At 36.8% G+C, this 21269-nt stretch overlaps 1 protein-coding gene across 24 annotated transcripts in view; it reads right to left on the reverse strand.

Annotated features, from left to right (window-relative positions):
• Window positions 1-5163: 5163 nt before the first annotated feature.
• The window catches only part of LOC147374462 (uncharacterized), a 441112-nt gene continuing 425006 nt past the window's right edge, over window positions 5164-21269 (reverse strand). For 22 of the 24 annotated variants that reach the window (XM_086397207.1, XM_086397202.1, XM_086397210.1 and 19 more), the window contains one exon: window positions 5164-5545. In XM_086397207.1, coding sequence (XP_086253333.1) covers window positions 5358-5545 — 188 coding nt within the window. In that variant the 3' untranslated portion in view covers window positions 5164-5357. The remainder of the gene's footprint in view (window positions 5546-21269) is intronic. The other 2 variants (XM_086397238.1, XM_086397236.1) reach the window with 1 other exon arrangement.

Raw genomic sequence — 21269 nt, forward strand, 5'->3', positions numbered from 1 at the left:
TTTCTTCTAAGTGCACTACTTTGAGTAGACCACACACACAGATGATTCAAAAGGCAGTAAAAAACTTTAGTAGTCATTAAACACAGACTTTGGGGTTCCCCTCCTTGGGCTTCTTCATTTAAAGGATTCCCAGCCATTTCATTTGATAGGACTTCTCTAGTGGCTCAGATGGTAAGGAATCTGCCTGCAGTGCAGGAGGCATGGCCTCAGTCCCTGGGTTGGGAAGATCTCCTGGAAAAGGAAATGGCAACCCACTCCAGTATTCTTGCCTGGAGAATCCCATGGACAGAGGAGCCTGGCAGGCTACAGTCCATGGGTCACAAAGAGTCAGACACGACTGAGTGACTATCACTTTCACTTTAAGACTACCATAAACTTTTTCTCCAGTTCCTCACACCACCCCACACCATCAAGAATCATGGTTTACCTGCATTTTAATTACACACAAGTGTGTAACTCAACAAAGACTGGTCTTTTTCCAAGTTTTAACTTCTCTCCAAAATCTTTCTATCTTTATTCAGTCTCTAGAATCTCGATGTTGTTAATTTTGGCATGCTTTTGAACTGTGGTGTTGGAGAAGACTCTTAAGAGTCCCTTGGACTGCAAGGAGATCCAACCAGTCCATTCTGAAGGAGATCAGCCCTGGGATTTCTTTGGAAGGAATGATGCTAAAGCTGAAACTCCAGTACTTTGGCTACCTCATGCGAAGAGTTGACTCATTGGAAAAGACTCTGATACTGGGAGGGATTGGGGGCAGGAGGAGAAGGGGACGACAGAGGATGAGATGGCTGGATGGCATCACTGACTCAATGGACGTGGGTCTGGGTGAACTCCAGGAGTTGGTGATGGACAGGGAGGCCTGGCGTGCTGCGATTCATGGGGTCGCAAAGAGTCGGACATGACTGAGCGACTGATGTGATCTTATCTGATTTTATTATTTTCTCTAAGGAAAGGCCTCCTCATAGGAGCTTATTCTTACATTACTTTTTTGAAATGTGCAATGCTGTTTTCTTTTTTTTTTTTTTTTTTTTAAATTTTTTAATTTCAGATACACACATGCTCCCCATCCTGAACCCTCCTCCCTCCCCCCTCCCCATACCATCCCCCTGGGCCTTCCCAGCGCACCAGCCCCAAGCATCCAGCATCGTGCACTGAACCTGGACTGGCATCTCGTTTCATACATGACATTTCATATGTTTCAATGCCATTCTTCCAAATCTTCCCACCCTCTTCCACAGAGTCCATAAGACTGTTCTATACATCAGTGTCTCTTTTGCTGTCTCGTATACAGGGTTATCGTTACCATCTTTCTAAATTCCATATATATGCGTTAGTATACTGTATTTATGTTTTTCCTTCTGGCTTACTTCACTCTGTATAATAGGCTCCAATTTCATCCACCTCATTAGAACTGATTCAAATGTATTCTTTTTAATGGCTGAGTAATACTCCATTGTGTATATGTACCACAGCTTTCTTATCCATTCATCTGCTGATGGACATCTAGGTTGCTTCCATGTCCTGGCTATTATAAACAGTGCTGCGATGAACATTGGGGTACATGTGTCTCTTTCCCTTCTGGTTTCCTCAGTGTGTATGCCCAGCAGTGGGATTGCTGGATCATAAGGCAGTTCTATTTCCAGTTTTTTAAGGAATCTCCACACTGTTCTCCATAGTAGCTGTACTAGTTTGCATTCCCACCAACAGTGTAAGAGGGTTCCCTTTTCTCCACACCCTCTCCAGCATTTATTATTTGTAGACTTTTGGATCGCAGCCATTCTGACTGGTGTGAAATGGTACCTCATAGTGGTTTTGATTTGCATTTCTCTGATAAAGAGTGATGTTGAGCATCTTTTCAAGTGTTTGTTAGCCATCTGTATGTCTTCTTTGGAGAAATGTCTATTTAGATCTTTGGCCCATTTTTTGATTGGGTCATTTATTTTTCTGGAGTTGAGCTGTAGGAGTTGCTTGTATATTTTTGAGATTAGTTGTTTGTCGGTTGCTTCATTTGCTATTATTTTCTCCCATTCTGAAGGCTGTCTTTTCACCTTGCTAATAGTTTCCTTTGATGTGCAGAAGCTTTTAAGTTTAATTAGGTCCCATTTGTTTATTTTTGCTTTTATTTCCAATATTCTGGGAGGTGGGTCATAGAGGATCCTGCTGTGATGTATGTCAGAGAGTGTTTTGCCTATGTTCTCCTCTAGGAGTTTTATAGTTTCTGGTCTTATGTTGAGATCTTTAATCCATTTTGAGTTTATTTTTGTATATGGTGTTAGAAAGTGTTCTAGTTTCATTCTTTTACAAGTGGTTGACCAGATTTCCCAGCACCGCTTGTTAAAGAGATTGTCTTTAATCCACTGTATATTCTTGCCTCCTTTGTCAAAGATAAGGTGTCCATATGTGCGTGGATTTATCTCTGGGCTTTCTATTTTGTTCCATTGATCTATATTTCTGTCTTTGTGCCAGTACCATACTGTCTTGATAACTGTGGCTTTGTAGTAGAGCCTGAAGTCAGGTAGGTTGATTCCTCCAGTTCCATTTTTCTTTCTCAAGATCGCTTTGGCTATTCGAGGTTTTTTGTATTTCCATACAAATTGTGAAATTATTTGTTCTAGCTCTGTGAAGAATACTGTTGGTAGCTTGATAGGGATTGCATTGAATGTATAAATTGCTTTGGGTAGTATACTCATTTTCACTATATTGATTCTTCCAATCCATGAACATGGTATATTTCTCCATCTATTAGTGTCCTCTTTGATTTCTTTCACCAGTGTTTTACAGTGCCTCGTACTCTGGATTTGATTAACTGTCCCCTCATGGTTCTTTAGAGTGGCAAAGAACTCACCTGCTAATGCAGGAGATGTAAGAAATGTGAGTTTGATCCCTGGGCCAGGAATATCCCACGGACAGGGGAGCCTGGTGGGCTACAGTCCTTTGAGTCACAAAGAGTTGGGCATAACTGAAGCTACTTAGCACACAGCACACAGTTCTTTATTCCTCTATCCTTTGAATTTAAATGGATATGTATTTAAAAGTTTCATTACTTTTAGCTTAATATTTGGTAAGAATAATTTCTATGTTCTTATTATATCATACAGAGAATAATTTCAGATGTATGTCTGTAACTGATGCTATGATGATTAAGGTGGTCACTGCCAGATCTCTCTATTGCAAACACAAAATTTTTCCTTGCTAAGACATAAGTAACCTGCTGTGTTATATTTTGGCACTCTGCCATATTGTGTCTCCAATAACATCTCTTTGAACATTCTTGCCTGAATTGGTTAGTACAGTGGAAATGATAAAATGATGGTTTTCCTAATTATAGTTCACTAGTTGATGTGTACTGATAGATTTTTTTTTTTTTTAAATAATGCGAGAAGTAGAGTTTTTAATTACAGGGGAAAGGTCTACTACAGAGAGCCCAGAAGAGAGCAGGTTCAAGAGCTAGTCTCAGGACATATTTATAAGGGCACTGGCAATGAATATAAGGAGTTTTAGACCATATGCTTAGCACAGAGACCAGAACCTGAGAGCAGTCTAAGGCTGCAAAATCAGCCTAGAAATTTGAGTGAAGCCAGTTGCCAGTTATTTAGATTTTAGACACTAATTTGCATTCTACATACCTAAGCCTGAAATTGTAATAAAAAGTCAGCTCTTTTAAGAGTTTGAAAATTGTGATGAAGCAATACCAAATAAAACATTGGACTGTTTTGGTAAGCATATGTCTAAACATCCTGTGTATTTTATTGAGTAAGCACAGATATTTTAGGCACTGCTAAACAAAAAGAAAAAGAAAAAAATTTGAGAGAGAGACAGAGATGAAGAAAATGTATTCTAATGGGCCTTAAAGTATGCCAGGGAAATCAAAGTAAATTGATATGATAAATTGTTTGTAATTTACTCTGTGTGTGTATATATATGTGTGTATTTATGTTTAGAATGTCTCCATAGTGGGAGACTTTGGGAGTCATCTAAATCACAATGCATTTGATATCTGATGGAGGCACTGAGTTATAACTGGCTGAAAATTTCTCAAAAGACACTCTGTTCCAAGGGGGCAATCTGTCTTACCTTTAGGTTGTCTAGGTAGTCTAGCTCCTTGTCTTAGATATAAAATCCATCGCTCTGTAGCATTAACATACTTATTCAGTTTCAAACAAACATATATTGAACACCTACTATATTATAGTGTGCTGATTCAAGTAATAGGTACTCTGTATTATGAGAACAATTACTATAAGAAGACAGCCCTTTAAATATTTGATCTGTGAGGATTTCCATGCAGACAGTAACTTGCATAGAGATGCCATGGAAAAAACAATGAAGGATTATTTAGTTTTCAAGAAAATATATATACATTTATTAATAATTATATTTATCATGATGTGGGAATTTCAGTGGAGTTGCTTTTATGGGGACTGTTTATCATAACCATTTATGTTTAAATTATTTTAATTTTCATAACTTAGAAATCAGTAGAAAGAATGAATTCCCTTTTATCCTTGATTCTTTGTCTACCAGTTAAAAGTGAAATTAAGGCTCTAATATAATATTTACATTATTTAAACCAAATATATACGTATATTCATTGAATGTCGATATATAAAGATACACAGGAATGCCAAGCTTCAGTAAGGACTACAATTATTAGCAGTCTTGCCTTCTGCAGCAGTGCTGAGTGCTGGCTGGCTGTGGATACTTCTCCATTGTTGAATGACCTCCCACTGCATTTAATTTGAATGTTGTTCTGACAGCTTTAATCAACCATAAAACATTACCAGCAGAAAACAGACTAAAACCTTCAGATGGTTTGCCTAAGTATTCAATATTGTCATAAACATTAAGCTTTGTTTTTAATGTTCACTCTTCCCCTACATCAACCCCAGTTATACTTTCCAAATAAAATTGAGCTACACAATACAAAGCTTGGTAGAACATGATTAATTAACATCCATTTCCTCCGACAATAGGATCTTCCTCTTCAGAAAGGGAAAGCATGTGGGAAATATTTCTGCTGAACAAATTAGGTGGGGGAACCTCTCTCATTAAATAAGAAGGTATATAAATTTAGCACTCAGTATTCAAATGGAAAATACATTCCTGATGGTATATTGACTACTCCCAATTGAAATATTATACAAAAGCAATAGGACTAAAAGATCAGGCAAGAATTCCATTATGCTTCATTTCCATTAAGTCAGACAGCTAAGTGTGCTTGACAAAGGTGCATTTGTGTGGGCTCTATCTCCACATACCAGGTAGCTAACTGTCATGAGCAGCTTAAAGAAGTCTGACACACTGAAACCACTATGCCCCAGAAGAGTGCTGGGATCCTTTTCTTTAGCCATTGAATATTAAGAAGGTCCTTTCATTGGTAGCAGTGTACACCGGAGACAGTTCACACTCGCAGCTCTGCAGAGAATGGCATTCCAGAAGTCTGCTTTTCTGCTGATAGCTCTGATTGTCTTTGGTGTTGGATATGCAAACAGAGGAGTGGCATACATGGCTAGGAAGTGTTCAGAATCAGACCCCACGGGCAGACCTGAAACAAAAGCAAGGACACTTGATGCTTCAGTGATTTGAGAGTGGGCTACAGCCACATGTCTATTTGTGTGAGACGCATAAAACCCCTTCAGGTGCTTAAGCTTCAATAAACCCAAACCTCTCCAGTTATCTTTGTGTCACAGACACTGAACACAATGCCCGGCTCAGTAATTTTTTTTTTTTTTTTTACTCTTATTGAGACTTTCCATCACCGTTCAGTTCAGTTCAGTTCAGTTCAGTCCAGTCGCTCAGTTGTGTCTGACTCTTTGAGACCCCATGAATCGCAGCACGCCAGGCCTCCCTGTCCATCACCAACTCCTGGAGTTCACTCAGACTCACGTCCATCGAGTCAGTGATGCCATCCAGCCATCTCATCCTCTGTCGTCCCCTTCTCCTCCTGTCCCCAATCCCTCCCAGCATGAGTCTTTTCCAGTGAGTCAACTCTTTGCATGAGGTGGCCAAAGTACTGGAGTTTCAGCTTTAGCATCATTCCTTCCAAAGAAATCCCAGGGCTGATCTCCTTCAGAATGGACTGGTTGGATCTCCTTGCAGTCCAAGGGACTCTCAAGAGTCTTCTCCAGCACCACAGTTCAAAAGCATCAATTCTTCAGCGCTCAGCCTTCTTCACAGTCCAACTCTCACATCCATACATGCCCACAGGAAAAACCATAGCCTTGACTAGATGGACCTTATTTAATTTAGAAACTGTTTATAATATCTGAATTACTTTCAGATATATATAGAAAATGTTTTTTTAATCTCTTTTATGTTACTTAATATAGAGTATTTAACTTTATTTGGGTAAACATAACTCCAAGGTTATGAAAAAAATTCATAACAGTTGAAATAGAGCTTTTACCACATCAGTGAAGGAAAGGCTGACCAAAAAATGAGGGGCTACGTTCAGTAATAGAGATTTTGATGATGAATGTTTACTAAATCAGCTCTTTTTTTAACCCTCAACTTAGTTTATCATTAATAGTCCAGTTTATGTAGGTTTATATCTTATACTTTGTCAACTACATAAACAGGAGAGATATGTATAATTACAAGTAAAACATGTTATGAAGTTATGAAATTCTTTTTATCCCTTTGTTTTAAACTTCCCTCCAAATACATTTTAAACTGTATTTTCTAATAAGATGTACATCAGTTCTACTTCTCACCCATTCCTAATCAATTCTCTCATTTTCAACTCTAATCTTTCTAAAATTTTTAGAAAGAAAGTAACAAATAAAAACCTAAAAGTCACCTGAAACATTCCCTATAAAAGTGTGGGTAGCGAAATTTATAGTATACATTTAATAAGTCAGTGAATATTAATAAGTCAATGTAGGGTTAATAGTGTAATGCACATAACATATGCACTATAGATCTCATATAATGCTACCCTATATTTTCTTTTTGATAAGCAACATTTTTCATTTAAAAATATGTCCTGAACATTACTTCATGTCACTAAATATCCTACAAAAAAACATCAATACCATTTATTATATTAATATACCTATACCTAATTTCATATAACCAGTCAACTAAGGGAAAGTTAGATGGAACATTAAAGGTTAAAAGAAGACTTTCAGGGGGAAAAAAAAGCACAAACCCTACCAGACTGGTGACAATCTTATGGTATGCAGTACAAAAACAGAGTTGATCTAGATCCAGATTTCCATTTCCTATTCTGAATCATGAGTTTTTAGAAACTCTCTGTTTTGGTCAGGTGAGTTTGAGTGACTTCTCTCAGAGTTGATTACAAATTTCTAAATACCACTCTCACCTATGGTTACCATGTCTGCTTCCCTATTAACCTAAAATAATTTAAATAAAAAACAATTCAAGCATTGCTGTTTTGTATCACCAAAATAACTGAAGCATTTTATAGTATATAGAGTTTTACCTTAGCTCTCAAATTTGTCATCTTTCACTAATTATGTGAGAACATTTAAAAGAAGAATTGAACCCTGCTTAAACCCTCAGCCACTTAGTAACTCTTATATTTTTTCATTATTTAGAAAAAATTTAAGTAGATGGTAAGTGTTTAAAATAGTATTCTCCATCTGATTCAAATTGCAATTTTTGTTGGGTAAACTTTTCCAATTATAATTTTGGTGTATTTAACTTTATTTTTTCACTATAAATCAATTTTCTTAAAGATCTGGGTATTAGATGTGCTCATACCTGCAATAATCATGCTTTTTTATCTTTATGTCTCATCAATGGATCTCAAGTTGCATCAGCTATTTCTAACATTTGCCATCTCTACTAGACCCACGTTTAAGACTGGGTTTATGTGTATCCCAGTACTTGTGCATCTTTTATATTCTTTGGCTTTAACTCCAAGTATGCAGTCATGAGAACTGGAAGAAAAATCATGGGACAAGTGGAAATGGTCTCTAACCACTTAATCTTTCTTGGAGCAGTGAATCCATATGAGGACATTGATATACTAAGTTATCATGGTACTATTCCTGAGAGACTAATTTGTAACGGTATTCTTTTGAAAGGAATGCAAAATAACTAAATTTAAATTTGAGTGCCAGCTAAAAATAAATTGAATGTCGTGTGTCAGCACTTAAAAGCTCCCTAATGGGCTTTAAATCACTATTCACTATTATTGAGAGATGACTTCCAATTTATAAGGCAGACACTTTTGTCATTAAAAAGAAAAAGAAAAACCTCTACTACAGAAATACTGTTAAGTTGCATCCAAATGGAAATGTTATCGTAGGAATGTAAAACTTTATTTTGCCTCCAAAGTTTTCTCTAGTTTCAATCTTGACTTTTTCTCCCTAAGACCAAATACCACTCTCTTGATCATTTTCAAGATGATTTTCTTCATCCTGCTAACCAGACTCAGTTTGATCAGCACTACAGCCTCTAGCATCATAGACTCTTTCTTACACAAACTATTCCTTAATATAATAAGGAATCCTAATAAGCCTGGCTCTATATTAAATCTATCATCCATTCCTTGTACAAAATGTTCCCCTCTGCTCCTGGTCCTATTTCATGAAGAAATTGTGGAGAAATGCAAAGCTGTAACAAAATTTGTGATTTTTTTTTCCTTTAAGCCATAGAAGATTAATTTGAGTAAGGCTAACTCTTTCCCCAAAACTGGAAAATCTGGACGATATGCAAAATAAAACATATGTCTTTCATAGTATTGAAGTAGGAACACTTGAATGGTCATGATCCTACCAAGATGAAATGCCCCCAGATGTGAGTAATGCATTCAAAACTGCATTTCCTCTAAAAAGGTCAGTGCCTTAACCACAGCACTACAGACATATTAAATCAGATATTTGTTAAGGGGAGTTGTCCCGTGCATTACAAGAAGTTTTACAACATCCTTAGTCTCTATGTGCTGGATGCAAGTAACACCATGATAGTTGTAAAAACCAAATATGTCTATTGACATTGCCAAATGTCCTGAATGGAGGAGACCAAATTTCCCCCAGTTGAGAAAACTACTGCTATACAGCATCAGTGAATCAAGAGAAGCATCTGTTAACCTGGAAAGAACATTCAGGAGCTTTTAAGAGCTGGGGCACAAACTGTGCTAATCAGGGCATTCAAAATGAGCTCTCAGGTTAAATTCCTAAAGGACAGCCACATAGCAGTATGAGTGAGCCAGAAATAGTTAAGTCCTGATTTTGGCCAACTTTGAAACAGCACAACCAATGATTGGATTAAAATTATCTATTTTTGCCCTAATTGCCTTGAAGAGCCAAAATTAATCCTCTCTGAAAGAAAAGATCAGCCAAGTCCTCAAATTATGTGAACAAATTCATGTGTGTGTGTGTGTGTGTGTGAGACATGTAGTATCATTAAAGTCATAAATGATTGACCAAAATAAAGAAGAAAAACAAGTCAATTGAAATAAATTCATGGAATAGGCATTGACTTAACAGATAAAGGTTAAAATAACAGGTATAAGAAATTAAAGAATTATAAAATGGATTAATTAGGACAGAGCAGATAACGAGAAAATAATAGAATGAAATTTGTAGTCTAAAACTAAAAACTGAAATAAAGAATGTAATATATGGGTTTGAAAACAGATTAGACAGTATGGAAGAAACTGCTATTAAACTGTTCAGTTCAGGTCAGTCACTCAGTCGTGTCTGACTCTTTGCAAACCCATGAATCACAGAACGCCAGGCCTCCCTGTCCATCACCAACTCCCGGAGTTCACTCAAACTCATGTCCATTGAGTCAGTGATGCCATCCAGCCATCTCTCCTCTATCATCCCCTTTTTCTCCTGCCCCCAATCCCTTGCAGCATCAGGGTCTTTTCCAATGAGTCAACTCTTCTCATGAGGTGGCCAAAGTACTGGAGTTTCAGCTTTAGCATCATTCCTTCCAAAGAAATCCCAGGGCTGATCTCCTTCAGAGTGGACTGGTTGGATCTCCTTGCAGTCCAAGGGACTCTCAAGAGTCTTCTCCAACACCACAGTTCAAAAGCAGCAATTCTTTGGTGCTCAGCTTTCTTCACAGTCCAACTCTCACATCCATACATGACCACTGGAAAAACCATAGCCTTGACTAGACTAACCTTTGTTGGCAAAGTAATGTCTCTGCTTTTGAATATGCTATCTAGTTTGGTCATAACTTTTCTTCCGAGGAGTAAGCTTCTTTTAATTTCATGGCTGCAGTCACCATCTGCAGTGATTTTGGAGCCCAAAAAATAAAGTCTGACACTGTTTCCACTGTTGCCCCATCTATTTCCCATGAAGCGATGACCAGATGCCATGATCTTTGTTTTCTGAATGTTGAGCTTTAAGCCAACTTTTTCACTCTCCTCTTTCACTTTCATCAAGAGGCTTTTGAGTTCCTCTTCACTTTCTGCCATAAGGGTGGTGTCATCTGCATATCTGAGGTTATTGATATTTCTCCCAGCAATCTTGATTCCAGCCTGTGCTTCTTCCAGCCCACCATTTCTCATGATGTACTCTGCATAGAAGTTAAATAAGCAGGGTGACAATATACAGGCTTGACATCCTCCATTTCCTTTTTGGAACCAGTCTGTTGTTCCATGTCCAGTTCTAACTGTTGCTTCCTGACCTGCATATAGGTTTCTCAAGAGGCAAGTCAGGTGGCCTGGTATTCCCATCTCTTTCAGAATTTTCCACAGTTTATTGTGATCCACACAGTCAAAGGTTTTGGCATAGTCAGTCAATAAAGCAGAAATAGATGTTTTTCTGGAACTCTCTTGCTTTTTCCATGATCCAGCAGACATTGGCAATTTGATCTCTGGTTCCTCTGCCTTTTCTAAATCCAGCTTGAACATCAGGAAGTTCACGGTTCATGTGTTGCTGAAGCCTGGCTTGGAGAATTTTGAGCATTACTTTACCAGAGTGTGAGATGAGTGCAATTGTGCAGTAGTTTGAGCATTCTTTGGTATTGCCTTTCTTTGGGATTGGAATAAAAACTGACCTTTTCCAGTCCTGTGGCCACTGCTGAGTTTTCCAAATTTGCTGGTATATTGAGTGCAGCACTTTCACAGCATCATCTTTCAGGATTTGAAATAGCTCAGCTGGAATTCCATCACCTCCACTAGCTTTGTTCGTAGTGATGCTTTCTAAGGCCCACTTGACTTCACATTCCAGGATGTCTGGCTCTAGCTGTATATTAAACTGTAATATAGGTCAAAAAAATACAAACAGGCTCAGAGAGAGAAAAGATTAAAAATTCAATAAAGAGTAAACGGTGTACAGTTATAGCAAAAGAAGCTGAATATATGCATGATTAGAGGATAAGAAGCAGAGGAGAGAGATTGTGACAGAAATGGTATCTTAGAAATTTCTAAATTTGATAAAAACATGAACCCATACATTTAAAAAAAAATTTTATGAACATATATAGGAAGAAAGATATACCTAGATACATCATAAAGCATTGCTGAAAAAAATCCAAAGACAGAAAGTTTAAAAGTAACCAAGAAAATGAGACATTTTTAAAATAGAGTAATAAAACACGCAACTAACTTTCCAACTTAAACTGGAGGCTAGAAGGTAATGGAGTGCTATTTTCTGCCAACCTCAGACTCTCTATACAGTGAAAATATCCTTCAAAAATACAGACAAAAACTTATTACCCTGAAAAAAAGTAAAGAATTTATCATCAGTATAACTACACTAGAAATAGTACTTAATGAAAAGTGTTCATTAAGCAAAAGAAAAGTGATCCTAGACAGAAGTATAAAAACTGAGGAACAGAGTAAAAATAGCTAAATACAGATGAATATAATTACACACACAATGATAATAATCAAGTTTGAGGAGTTTAAAATGTACTAGAAATTAAAATACATGGCATACATACAGCAGTACAACAGAGTCAAAATTCAACAGTGTTTGAAAAAGGCAGGAGGGAAGTACACATATGTAGTGAGTGTTGCAGCTTCTTTATCTAGGAAATGTAAAAGTTTTCATTCATATTACATGCACATATTATTCTATAGAGGTATCACTAAAAACAGGAGCAGAATGTATTGCTAACAATTTAGTACAGCAGGAAAATGGGAAAGTAGTAGTTCATCAAAAAGAAGACAAGAAGAGAAAATATAAATGTACATTGAAAATAGAAATGAGAAAGAGTAAGATGGTAGATATATTGTTAAATATATCAATATTCACAGTAAATTTATGCTAACCTTTTTATTATTAAAAGAACATTATGTGAACTATTCTGTTATGTGAACTATTCTACTGGATAACTGCGTACTGCAGATAGGTATAAATTCTTCAGATAAGCTGTGACATAGGCACTGCAATATACTTGTTAATAATACCCTAAAGAGATCTCATTATGCACACTGGTGTGTTTTCTCCCCATTCCAATCTAGCACATTCTTGAAAGATATACCTGAAATGCTTTAAATATCATAAATGACAGCAGTGTTTTATATAACCTGGCATAAAATGACACCATCCTGGCCTAAAATTATCTTTTACTACCATCCCTGCCTCTTTCTCAAAATTTATTCTCTCTCAAGTTCATTCACAGGTGCTTCAGTTCTCAACACTGTTAACAAGATGTATCCAGCATATTTCTTCTTTTTTTATATTTTAAACTTATTAAATATCCATATATGGAAAAATAATACCAATGTTAGGACCCACCTCAGATCAAATAAATTAGAATCTCCAATGCTGGTACTAAAGTTTGGGCCTTTTTATGCTTATCAGCTATTTTCAACGGGATAATGATTTTATAGGTCAACAGTTTTGTAGATATTTCCTAAGGCTTATGTGAATATTCATTTTATGTAAGTTATAATGCAATAAAACTTTTTAAAAAATCAAAACTTCCACATATGATCCCAGTGCACAGCTATACTGAATAACTGCTAAAGTAAAGAGGGACAAAAGAATGTAGTCAAGAAAGATTTCAGTGGTGAATGTATGAAGTAAGATAATGGGTTTAGTTCCCACTGAGTTTCAAGGATCTTAAAAACATACAAATAAATATGCCCGGAAGATAGTTGGAGTTAAGAATGGTCTTTGAAAGTCAGTGGTTAAGTTCGAAGATACACATTTGGAAGTTTTCAAGTTTCAGTTGGATAATTTCTTCCAAATTGTTGGTGTAGCAAGAGATTAGCAGATGTTTTAGGATAAAACCCTGGAGTACTACCAATATCAATGGCCTGGAAAAGAAGATTGAACCAAAGAGAATATGAGGAACATGAAAAGTGAAGAGAATCAGAAACCTCAGATGAATCAAGAAAAAGTTAAAGATAGTTTTAGAGGAAGAAACTAATTGCCTGTGTCAAAAGATGTTGAGGGACCCAAAAGGAAGAAAAATTAGAAAAGATCACTGAATTTTTCTGAGAGAATATCACATAAAAGTAAGTGGTTTTGTAATATGAAAATGAAAGAGGCCAAAATGTAAAGGATTTTGAAAGAAGTCATCAGATAGTGAATCTGTTGTATATGAGGAAATTGATTAAAGAAATTAGATATTACACATTTTAGGAAAGAAAATTAATAGAGATGCAAAATGATAATACAGTCAGGAAGAGTTTTGAAGACCAGTGAACTCTTAGAGAAGTCTTAGAATTATATGCCAAATATATTTTGTGTCTAATATACAATACAGCAAATGGTAACTGCTTGATATATATTAATGAATAATTATTATGAATGCTGGACATGAATATAAAAACCTTATACATCTATTTCTATTATAGAGTAGATATTTGGTTTGTACAGCAGAGAACATGAAAACCCTTTAAATAGCATTATCAAGATTTTATTACTGTACATACAAATTTTTGTTCAGGAAAACAAATACAAGAAAGAGCTTTTGACAAAGTTGGTAATATTTTATAAATAGTACTTCATTTATTTTTATAAGTTTTCATCAGTAGAAGTACATTGGTCTTTCTTCATAGTCCAATTCCTACTTTGTACTGAGCAGTCAGTTCTAAACACAGAATCATATTGCTGGGAGTTTGATGGTAGCCTTTGAAACTACCAGTCATAAAGGAATTACAAGTTCCAGTACTTCAGTAAAGATTTGAAAAGTGGTGCAATGTCACAGTTAACAACCTTTATTTAAAAAAAAAAAAGATTCCTAACTTGGTGAATGACGACAAATCAACATTCAAACCCTTCCTTTTAAAAATTACTGTTTTTACTTTCATGAGATTAAGGTGTCATTAAATATTTCTCAAGAAAGTTTATATAGTTCATATCTTGTTTATCTTACATCTATTAAATTCAAATTTCCAGTGTCCAAAAATTTGTAGGTTTTTGGGTCTGTTCAACAGAAGGAAACATGTGTATGTGTTCAGGAAAGTTCAGAATTTTGTTTCAGGTGTTGTCATTTCTTAAACAACTCACTAGTCTAGTTTATGTCCTCAATGATATATTGACACGAAAGAAAATTAAAACTTAAAAGAGGTGATGTCAATTCCCATTTGAAACACCAAATTGCATTCCAACTCAGTGTATACTATAGTCAATCAAGATCTCCAAGAATTCTTAAAATTCTAGATCAGAAATAGAAATGAAAATTAAATTACCAAGTTTCTCACAAAAAATTAACACAGCAATGTTGTTATTGTTCATCTTCATTATTTTTTTTCTTGGTTGGTTGGCTTGTTTTTTCAGCTTAATTGAGATATAATTGATATATAATATTGTATAAGTTTAAGGTATACAGTGCATTCATTGGATATACTTACATATTGCAAAATGATTATTACCATAGCATTAGCTAACACCTCTGTCATGTCACATAATTGGCATTGTTTGTGCTGAAAACAATTTAAGATCTACTCAACAGTTTTCACATATATGCTGTGCTTAGTCGCTCAGTCATGTCCAATTCTTTGGGAACCCATGGACAGCAGCCTGCCAGGCTCCTCTGTCCATGGGTATTCTCTAGGCAAGAATACTGGAGTGGGTTGCCATGCCCTCCTCCAGGGGATCTTCCCAGCCTAGGGATTGAACCCAGGTCTCCTGCATTGCAGATGGATTTTTTATTGACAGAGCCACCAGGGAAGATCTCTTTCATATATGTAGTACAGTATTATTAACTATAATTCCATGCTGTCATTAGATCCCTAGAGCTTATTCATCTTATAACTGCAAATTTTAAGCCTTTGACCAACATCTCCCTACTTCTTAGAACCCCCAGCCTTTGAAAAACAGTGTTCTTTTCTGTTTCTAGGCGCTTGGCTTCTTTATATTCCACATGTAAGTGATAAAACATAATGCCCTCAAGGTCCATACGTGTATTGGAAATGACAGGATTTCCTTATTTCTCATGTTGGTATTTGTTGTTTAGTCTCTATACACAACTTAGGACCCCATGGACTGTAGCCCACCAGGCTCCTCTGTCCATGGGATTTTTCATGCAAGAATACTGGAGTGGGTTGCCATTTACTTCTCCAGGAGATTTGCCTGTTCCAGAGACTAAACTGGCATCTCCTGCATTGCAGGTGGATTCTTTACCATCTGAGCTACTTGGGAAGCCCTGCTGCTGCTAAGTCACTTCAGTCGTGTCCGACTCTGTGCGACCCCATAGATGTCAGCCCACCAGGCTCTCCCGCCCCTGGGTTTCTCCAGGCAGGAGTACTGGAGTGGGTTGCCATTTCCTTCTCCAATGCATGAAAGTGAAAAGTGAAAGTGAAGTCACTCAGTCATGTCTGACTCTTTGCGACCCAATGGACCACAGCCTACCAGGCTCCTCCATCCATGGGATTCTCCAGGCAAGAGGACTGGAGTGGGGTGCCATTGCCTTCTCCATGGGAAGCCCTGGAGATGGCTTATTGTTATTTAGTCACTAAGTTGTGTCTGACTCTTTATGACCCAACGAACTGTTGCCTGCCAGGCTTCTCTGTCCATAGGACTTCCCAGGCAAAAATACTGATGTGGGTTGCCATTTCCTTCTCTATGACTGGATAATATTCCATATATAAACATATATATATAGAGAGAGAGAGAGAGAAAGAGAGAGAGGGAGGGAGGGAGGAAGGGGGGGAGAGAGGGAAAGATAGAAAGGTCATTTTGATCCATTTATCAGTTGATGGACACTTAGGTGATTAACAAATCTTGGCTATTCGGAATAATTCTTCAGATAATATGGAGGGGCAGAGATCTCTTCAAGATCCTTCTTTCAAATTGTTGGATATATACCAGAAGTGGGATCACTAGATCATATGGTGGTGGTTTAGTCACTGTCATATCTGGCTCTTGTGACCTGATGGACTTGTAGCCTCCCAGGCTCCTGTGTCCATGGGATTTCCCAGGCAAGAATACTGGAGTAGGTTGCCATTTCCTTCTTTAGGTGATCTTCCCAAACTAGGGATTGAACCCTGGTCCTGCAATGCAGGCAGGCTGTGTACTGACTGAGCCACCACCGAAGTCCATAAGATGAGAGGTAGATCACATAGTAGCTGTATTTTTAATTCTTCAAGGAACCTTCATACTGTTTCAATAGTGGCTATACCAATTTACATTCCCAAAACCAGTGTATAAGGGTTCCCTTTTCTCCACAGCATCACTAACAATTATTTTGTCTTTTTGATAATAGCCACTCTAAACAGGTTCCAGGTGTTATCCCCTTGTGGTTGACTTGCATTTCTCTGATGATTAATAATACTGAGCACATTTTGTGTACCTGTTGGCCACTTGTGTCTTTGGAAAACATCTATTCAGGCCCTCTGCTCATTTTGTAATCAGACTGCTTTGATTGATTTGTATGGGTAATTAATATATTTTTGATATTAACCTTTTATCAGGTGTATGATTTGTAAATATTATCTCCCACTCTGCAGGTTGCCTTTTTATTTTATTGATTATTTCCTTTGCTGTGCTGAAGCCTTTTACTTAGATATTGTCCCATTTGGTAATTTTTGCTTTTCTTGCTTGTGCCTTTGGTGGCACATCCAAAGTATCCTTGCCAAGACCCATGTCAAGGAGCATCTTTTCAATATTTCCTCCCTCGAGTTTTAAAGTTCCAGGTCTTATGTCTAGGTCTTTAATTCATTTGAGTTAATATTTGGGGGTGATAAAATACAGGACTCCAGCTAAATTATTCTGCATATGATTATTCAGTTTTCCGAACACTATCTATTGATGAGACTATCCTTTTCCCTTTGAGTATTCTTGACTCAGTTTCAAATGTTAGCTGAGTGTGTATTCAGGCTTTATTGCTGGGTCCTCAGTTCCTTTTCATAGGCCATGTGTCTGTTTTTTTGGTCAGCACCATACTGCCTTGATGACAATAACTTAAATATAGTTTTAAATCAGGAAATGTGCTTCTGCCAGCTTTGTGCTTTCACAGAATTACTTTGGCTATTCAGGGTCTTTTGTGGTTCCATACCAATTATAGGAATGTTTTTTCTATTTCTGTGAAAAAAAAGTCATTGCAATTTTGATAGGGGCTGCACTCAATCTGTAGATGGCTGTGGACATGGTAACATTCTTTCAATCCAGGAACATGGGCATTTTTCCATTTGTTTGTCTTGTTCAATTTCTTTCATCAGCATCTTAGAGTTTTCAGGTACAGATCTTTCACCTAGTTAAATGTATTAATAAGTATTTTATTGTTTGGGTGCTATCATGACTGGAATTGTTTTATTTCTTTGTCAGATATTTTTGATTTTCATTTTCTTTGTTGACTCATGGTTTTCCAGTAGTGTGTGATTTAGTTTCCACATGCTTGTGAATTTTCCAGCTTTCCTACTGTTACTGATTCCTAGTTTCATTCTGCTGTGGTTAGAAAAGATACTGGATATGATTTCAGCCTTACCAAATCTGCAGAGGCCGTTTTTATGCCCTATGACATGCTCTATCCTGGAGTATATTGCTGTGTACGTCAGAAGAGTCTGCATTCCGCAACTGCTGCATGGAGTATTCTATGTCTGTTTAAACCTCATGATGTCATAATGTCTTTATTAGTGTTTTTAAAAGTTACACAATTATTTTTAGGAAAATTAAAAATTTATAAAATATAAGTAAGAAAATCTAACACTAATCTGGTCCCCATTTTTCAGATATAATTTATTTATATTTTTAAATACCTCTTAGTAATTTTTCTATGCATTGGAATCACTTGTCATTAGATGTCTTCATTTGCTCTGTCATCAAAATGCTTCTGATGCTTGTCTATTCACTGGATACATTTCTATGTTAGAATGTGCAAACATATATCTAATTCCTTCTTTTCTTTGTCAATTGTCACATTTTACTCTCATTAATAACTCTGAATTTAACTCTAAATTGTCAAAAAACAATAAATATATTCTTAATTCATTTTCCTTAGACAATTCTCCTAAAACTATAATTACCAGGTCAGTGAATGTACACATTATTAATTCTGATTTTATTATCACCCTTCAGACATATTGTGTCATTTCCTTTTCTACCTTATTATACAAAGGCATATTTAAGTATATTTTTGCCAAAATAGAGTTATTTCCCTAAAATCTTTTCTACTTTTATTAGCAAAATTATAGGAATATTGAACTTTTTCCATGATTTTAAAGAGAAGTGTTACCAATATGCAGTAGCTATTTTTATTTCTTTTCTCATGCTTTTCAGGACATGTATACCAATAGGTTGTCTGGTAATCTTAGTTTTCCAAGTTTTTAAAGTCCTTAATTTTCTGAATTGATAATGAGGAAGATTACATCAGAAGCAGCTAGAAAACACTAGTTTTAAAATGTTAACCCTAATAAAGAAGAGAATCCCAGGGATGGGGGAGCCTGGTGGGCTGCCGTCTATGGGGTCACAGAGAGCCAGACACGACTGAAGTGACTTAGCAGCAGCAGTAAAGAAGCAGCAGAATAAACAATTTAATTGGAAATAAAGTAAGTTTTATGGCATAAATATTAAGTATTAGAAGCACGTGTTACCATCTCTTTTTTGGAGTGTTCTAAAAATAGGAAATGGATAAGTGATTTTTGTCAAGGAGTAGAATGAGTAAATATTCAGTGTGTCCAACTTCCCAATGTGTATCAGTCTATGCAGCCACAAAGGCATTTGGGCATCTTTGCTTGTAATGTAATCAATCTAGGAAAGAACTTTAAAGGTATCCGATATCATGTCCTTACTACCTACACTGTAAGATATTTAAACTATTAGAGAAATTAATTCATTTAGACACTTCTATGTGAAGTTAAGTGGACCTTAGAAAGCATCACTACAAAAAAAGCTAGTGGAGGTGATGGAATTCCAGTTGAGCTATTTCAAATCCTGAAGGATGATGCTATGAAAGTGCTGCACTCAATAGGCCAGCAAATTTGGAAAACTCGGCAGTGGCCACAGGACTCAAAAAGGTCAGTTTTCATTCCAATCCCAAGAAAGACAATGCCAAAGAATGCTCAAACTACTGCACAATTGCACTCATCTCACACTCTAGTAAACTCATGCTCAAAATTCTCCAAGCCAGGCTTCAGAAATATGTGAACCGTGAACTTCCTGATGTTCAAGCTGGATTTAGAAAAGGCAGAGGAACCAGAGATCAAATTGCCAACATCTGCTGGATCATGGAAAAGCAAGAGAGTTCCAGAAAAACATCTATTTCTGCTTTATTGACTATGCCAAAGCCTTTGACTGTGTGGATCACAATAAACTGTGGAAAATTCTGAAAGAGATGGGAATACCAGACCACCTGATCTGCCTCTTGAGAAATTTGTGTGCAGGTCAGGAAGCAACAGTTAGAACTGGACATGGAACAACAGACTGGTTCCAAATAGGAAAAGGAGTACATCAAGGTTGTATATTGTCACCCTGCTTATTTAACTTATATGCAGAGTACATTGAGAAACGCTGGACTGGAAGAAACACAAGCTGGAATCAAGATTGCTGGGAGAAATATCAATAACCTCAGATATGCAGATGACACCACCCTTATGGCAGAAAGTGAAGAGGAACCAAAAAGCCTCTTGATGAAAGTGAAAGAGGAGAGTGAAAAAGTTGGCTTAAAGCTCAACATTCAGAAAACAAAGATCATGGCATCCGGTCCCATCACTTCATGGGAAATAGATGGGGAAACAGTGGAAACAGTGTCAAACTTTATTTTTTGGGGCTCCAAAATCACTACAGATGGTGACTGCATCCATGAAATTAAAAGACGCTTACCCCTTGGAAGGAAAGTTATGACCAACCTAGATAGCATATTCAAAAGCAGAGACATTACTTTGCCCACAAAGGTTTGTCTAGTCAAGGCTATGGTTTTTCCCATGGTCATGTATGGATGTTAGAGTTGGACTGTGGAGAAGGCTGAGCACTGAAGAATTGATGCTTTTGAACCGTAGTGGTTAAGAAGTCTCTTGAGAGTCCCTTGGACTGCAAGGAGATCCAACCAGTCCATTCTGAAGGAGATCAATCCTGGGGTTTCTTTGGAAGGAATGATGCTAAAGCTGAAAATCCAGTACTTTGGCCACCTCATGTGAAGAGTTGACTCATTGGAAAAGACTCTGATGCTGGGAGGGATTGGGAGCAAGAGGAAAAGGGGACGACAGAGGATGAGATGTCTGGATGGCATCACTGACTCGATCGACGTGGGTCTGGGTGAACTCCGGGAGTTGGTGATGGACAGGGAGGCCTGGCGTGCTGCGATTCATGGGGTCGCAAAGAGTCGGACACGACTGAGTGACCCATCTGATCTGATCTAATCTGATGTTGCTTCTGAATATCATTGCTTCTTGGCATTTTCAGTGGAGAAAACCACATGCTTATGATAAACTATTTATGTAATAAGTTTCAGTGCACAACACAGAATACTACTGCTAAAAAAATTAATGAATGACAAGATTTCTCTGCAGTTTTCTTTTTTCTTTAGAAAGTGTCACTAAGGCAGTAGCATAAGGGATCTGGTCTTCATCTATTTGGTTTGTTAACAGTTTGGGATTTAGCCTTCTCACCAAGTTTCTTGAATGTGTAAAATATTAATTTGGTTCTAAATGTGCAAAACTATGTAATAATATACTCGGAAAAGTTTTGTTCTCAACTCCACACCTTATACTCATTTCACTCATTCCTATACTGATCACTTTTATTTACAGTTAGTTTTTATCAGTACGTCTTTGATAAATAAACATCTGATGATGTGTGTATATATGTGTGTTTAAGTATGTACATGTATCTATATATTTTCCTAACTTCTTACATAACAAATAGAAAGCCATCTACTCTTACTGTTCTTTTCTAGTTTAACAATGTACATATTCTTTCAAGTCCATAGAAATGTCCTTCACTGATTTT

This window comes from Bos grunniens, chromosome 4, assembly GCF_055505025.1.
Source record: "Bos grunniens cultivar Pamir isolate PY7600 chromosome 4, Bosgru_T2T1.0, whole genome shotgun sequence".
NCBI classification, from domain to species: Eukaryota; Metazoa; Chordata; class Mammalia; order Artiodactyla; family Bovidae; genus Bos; species Bos grunniens.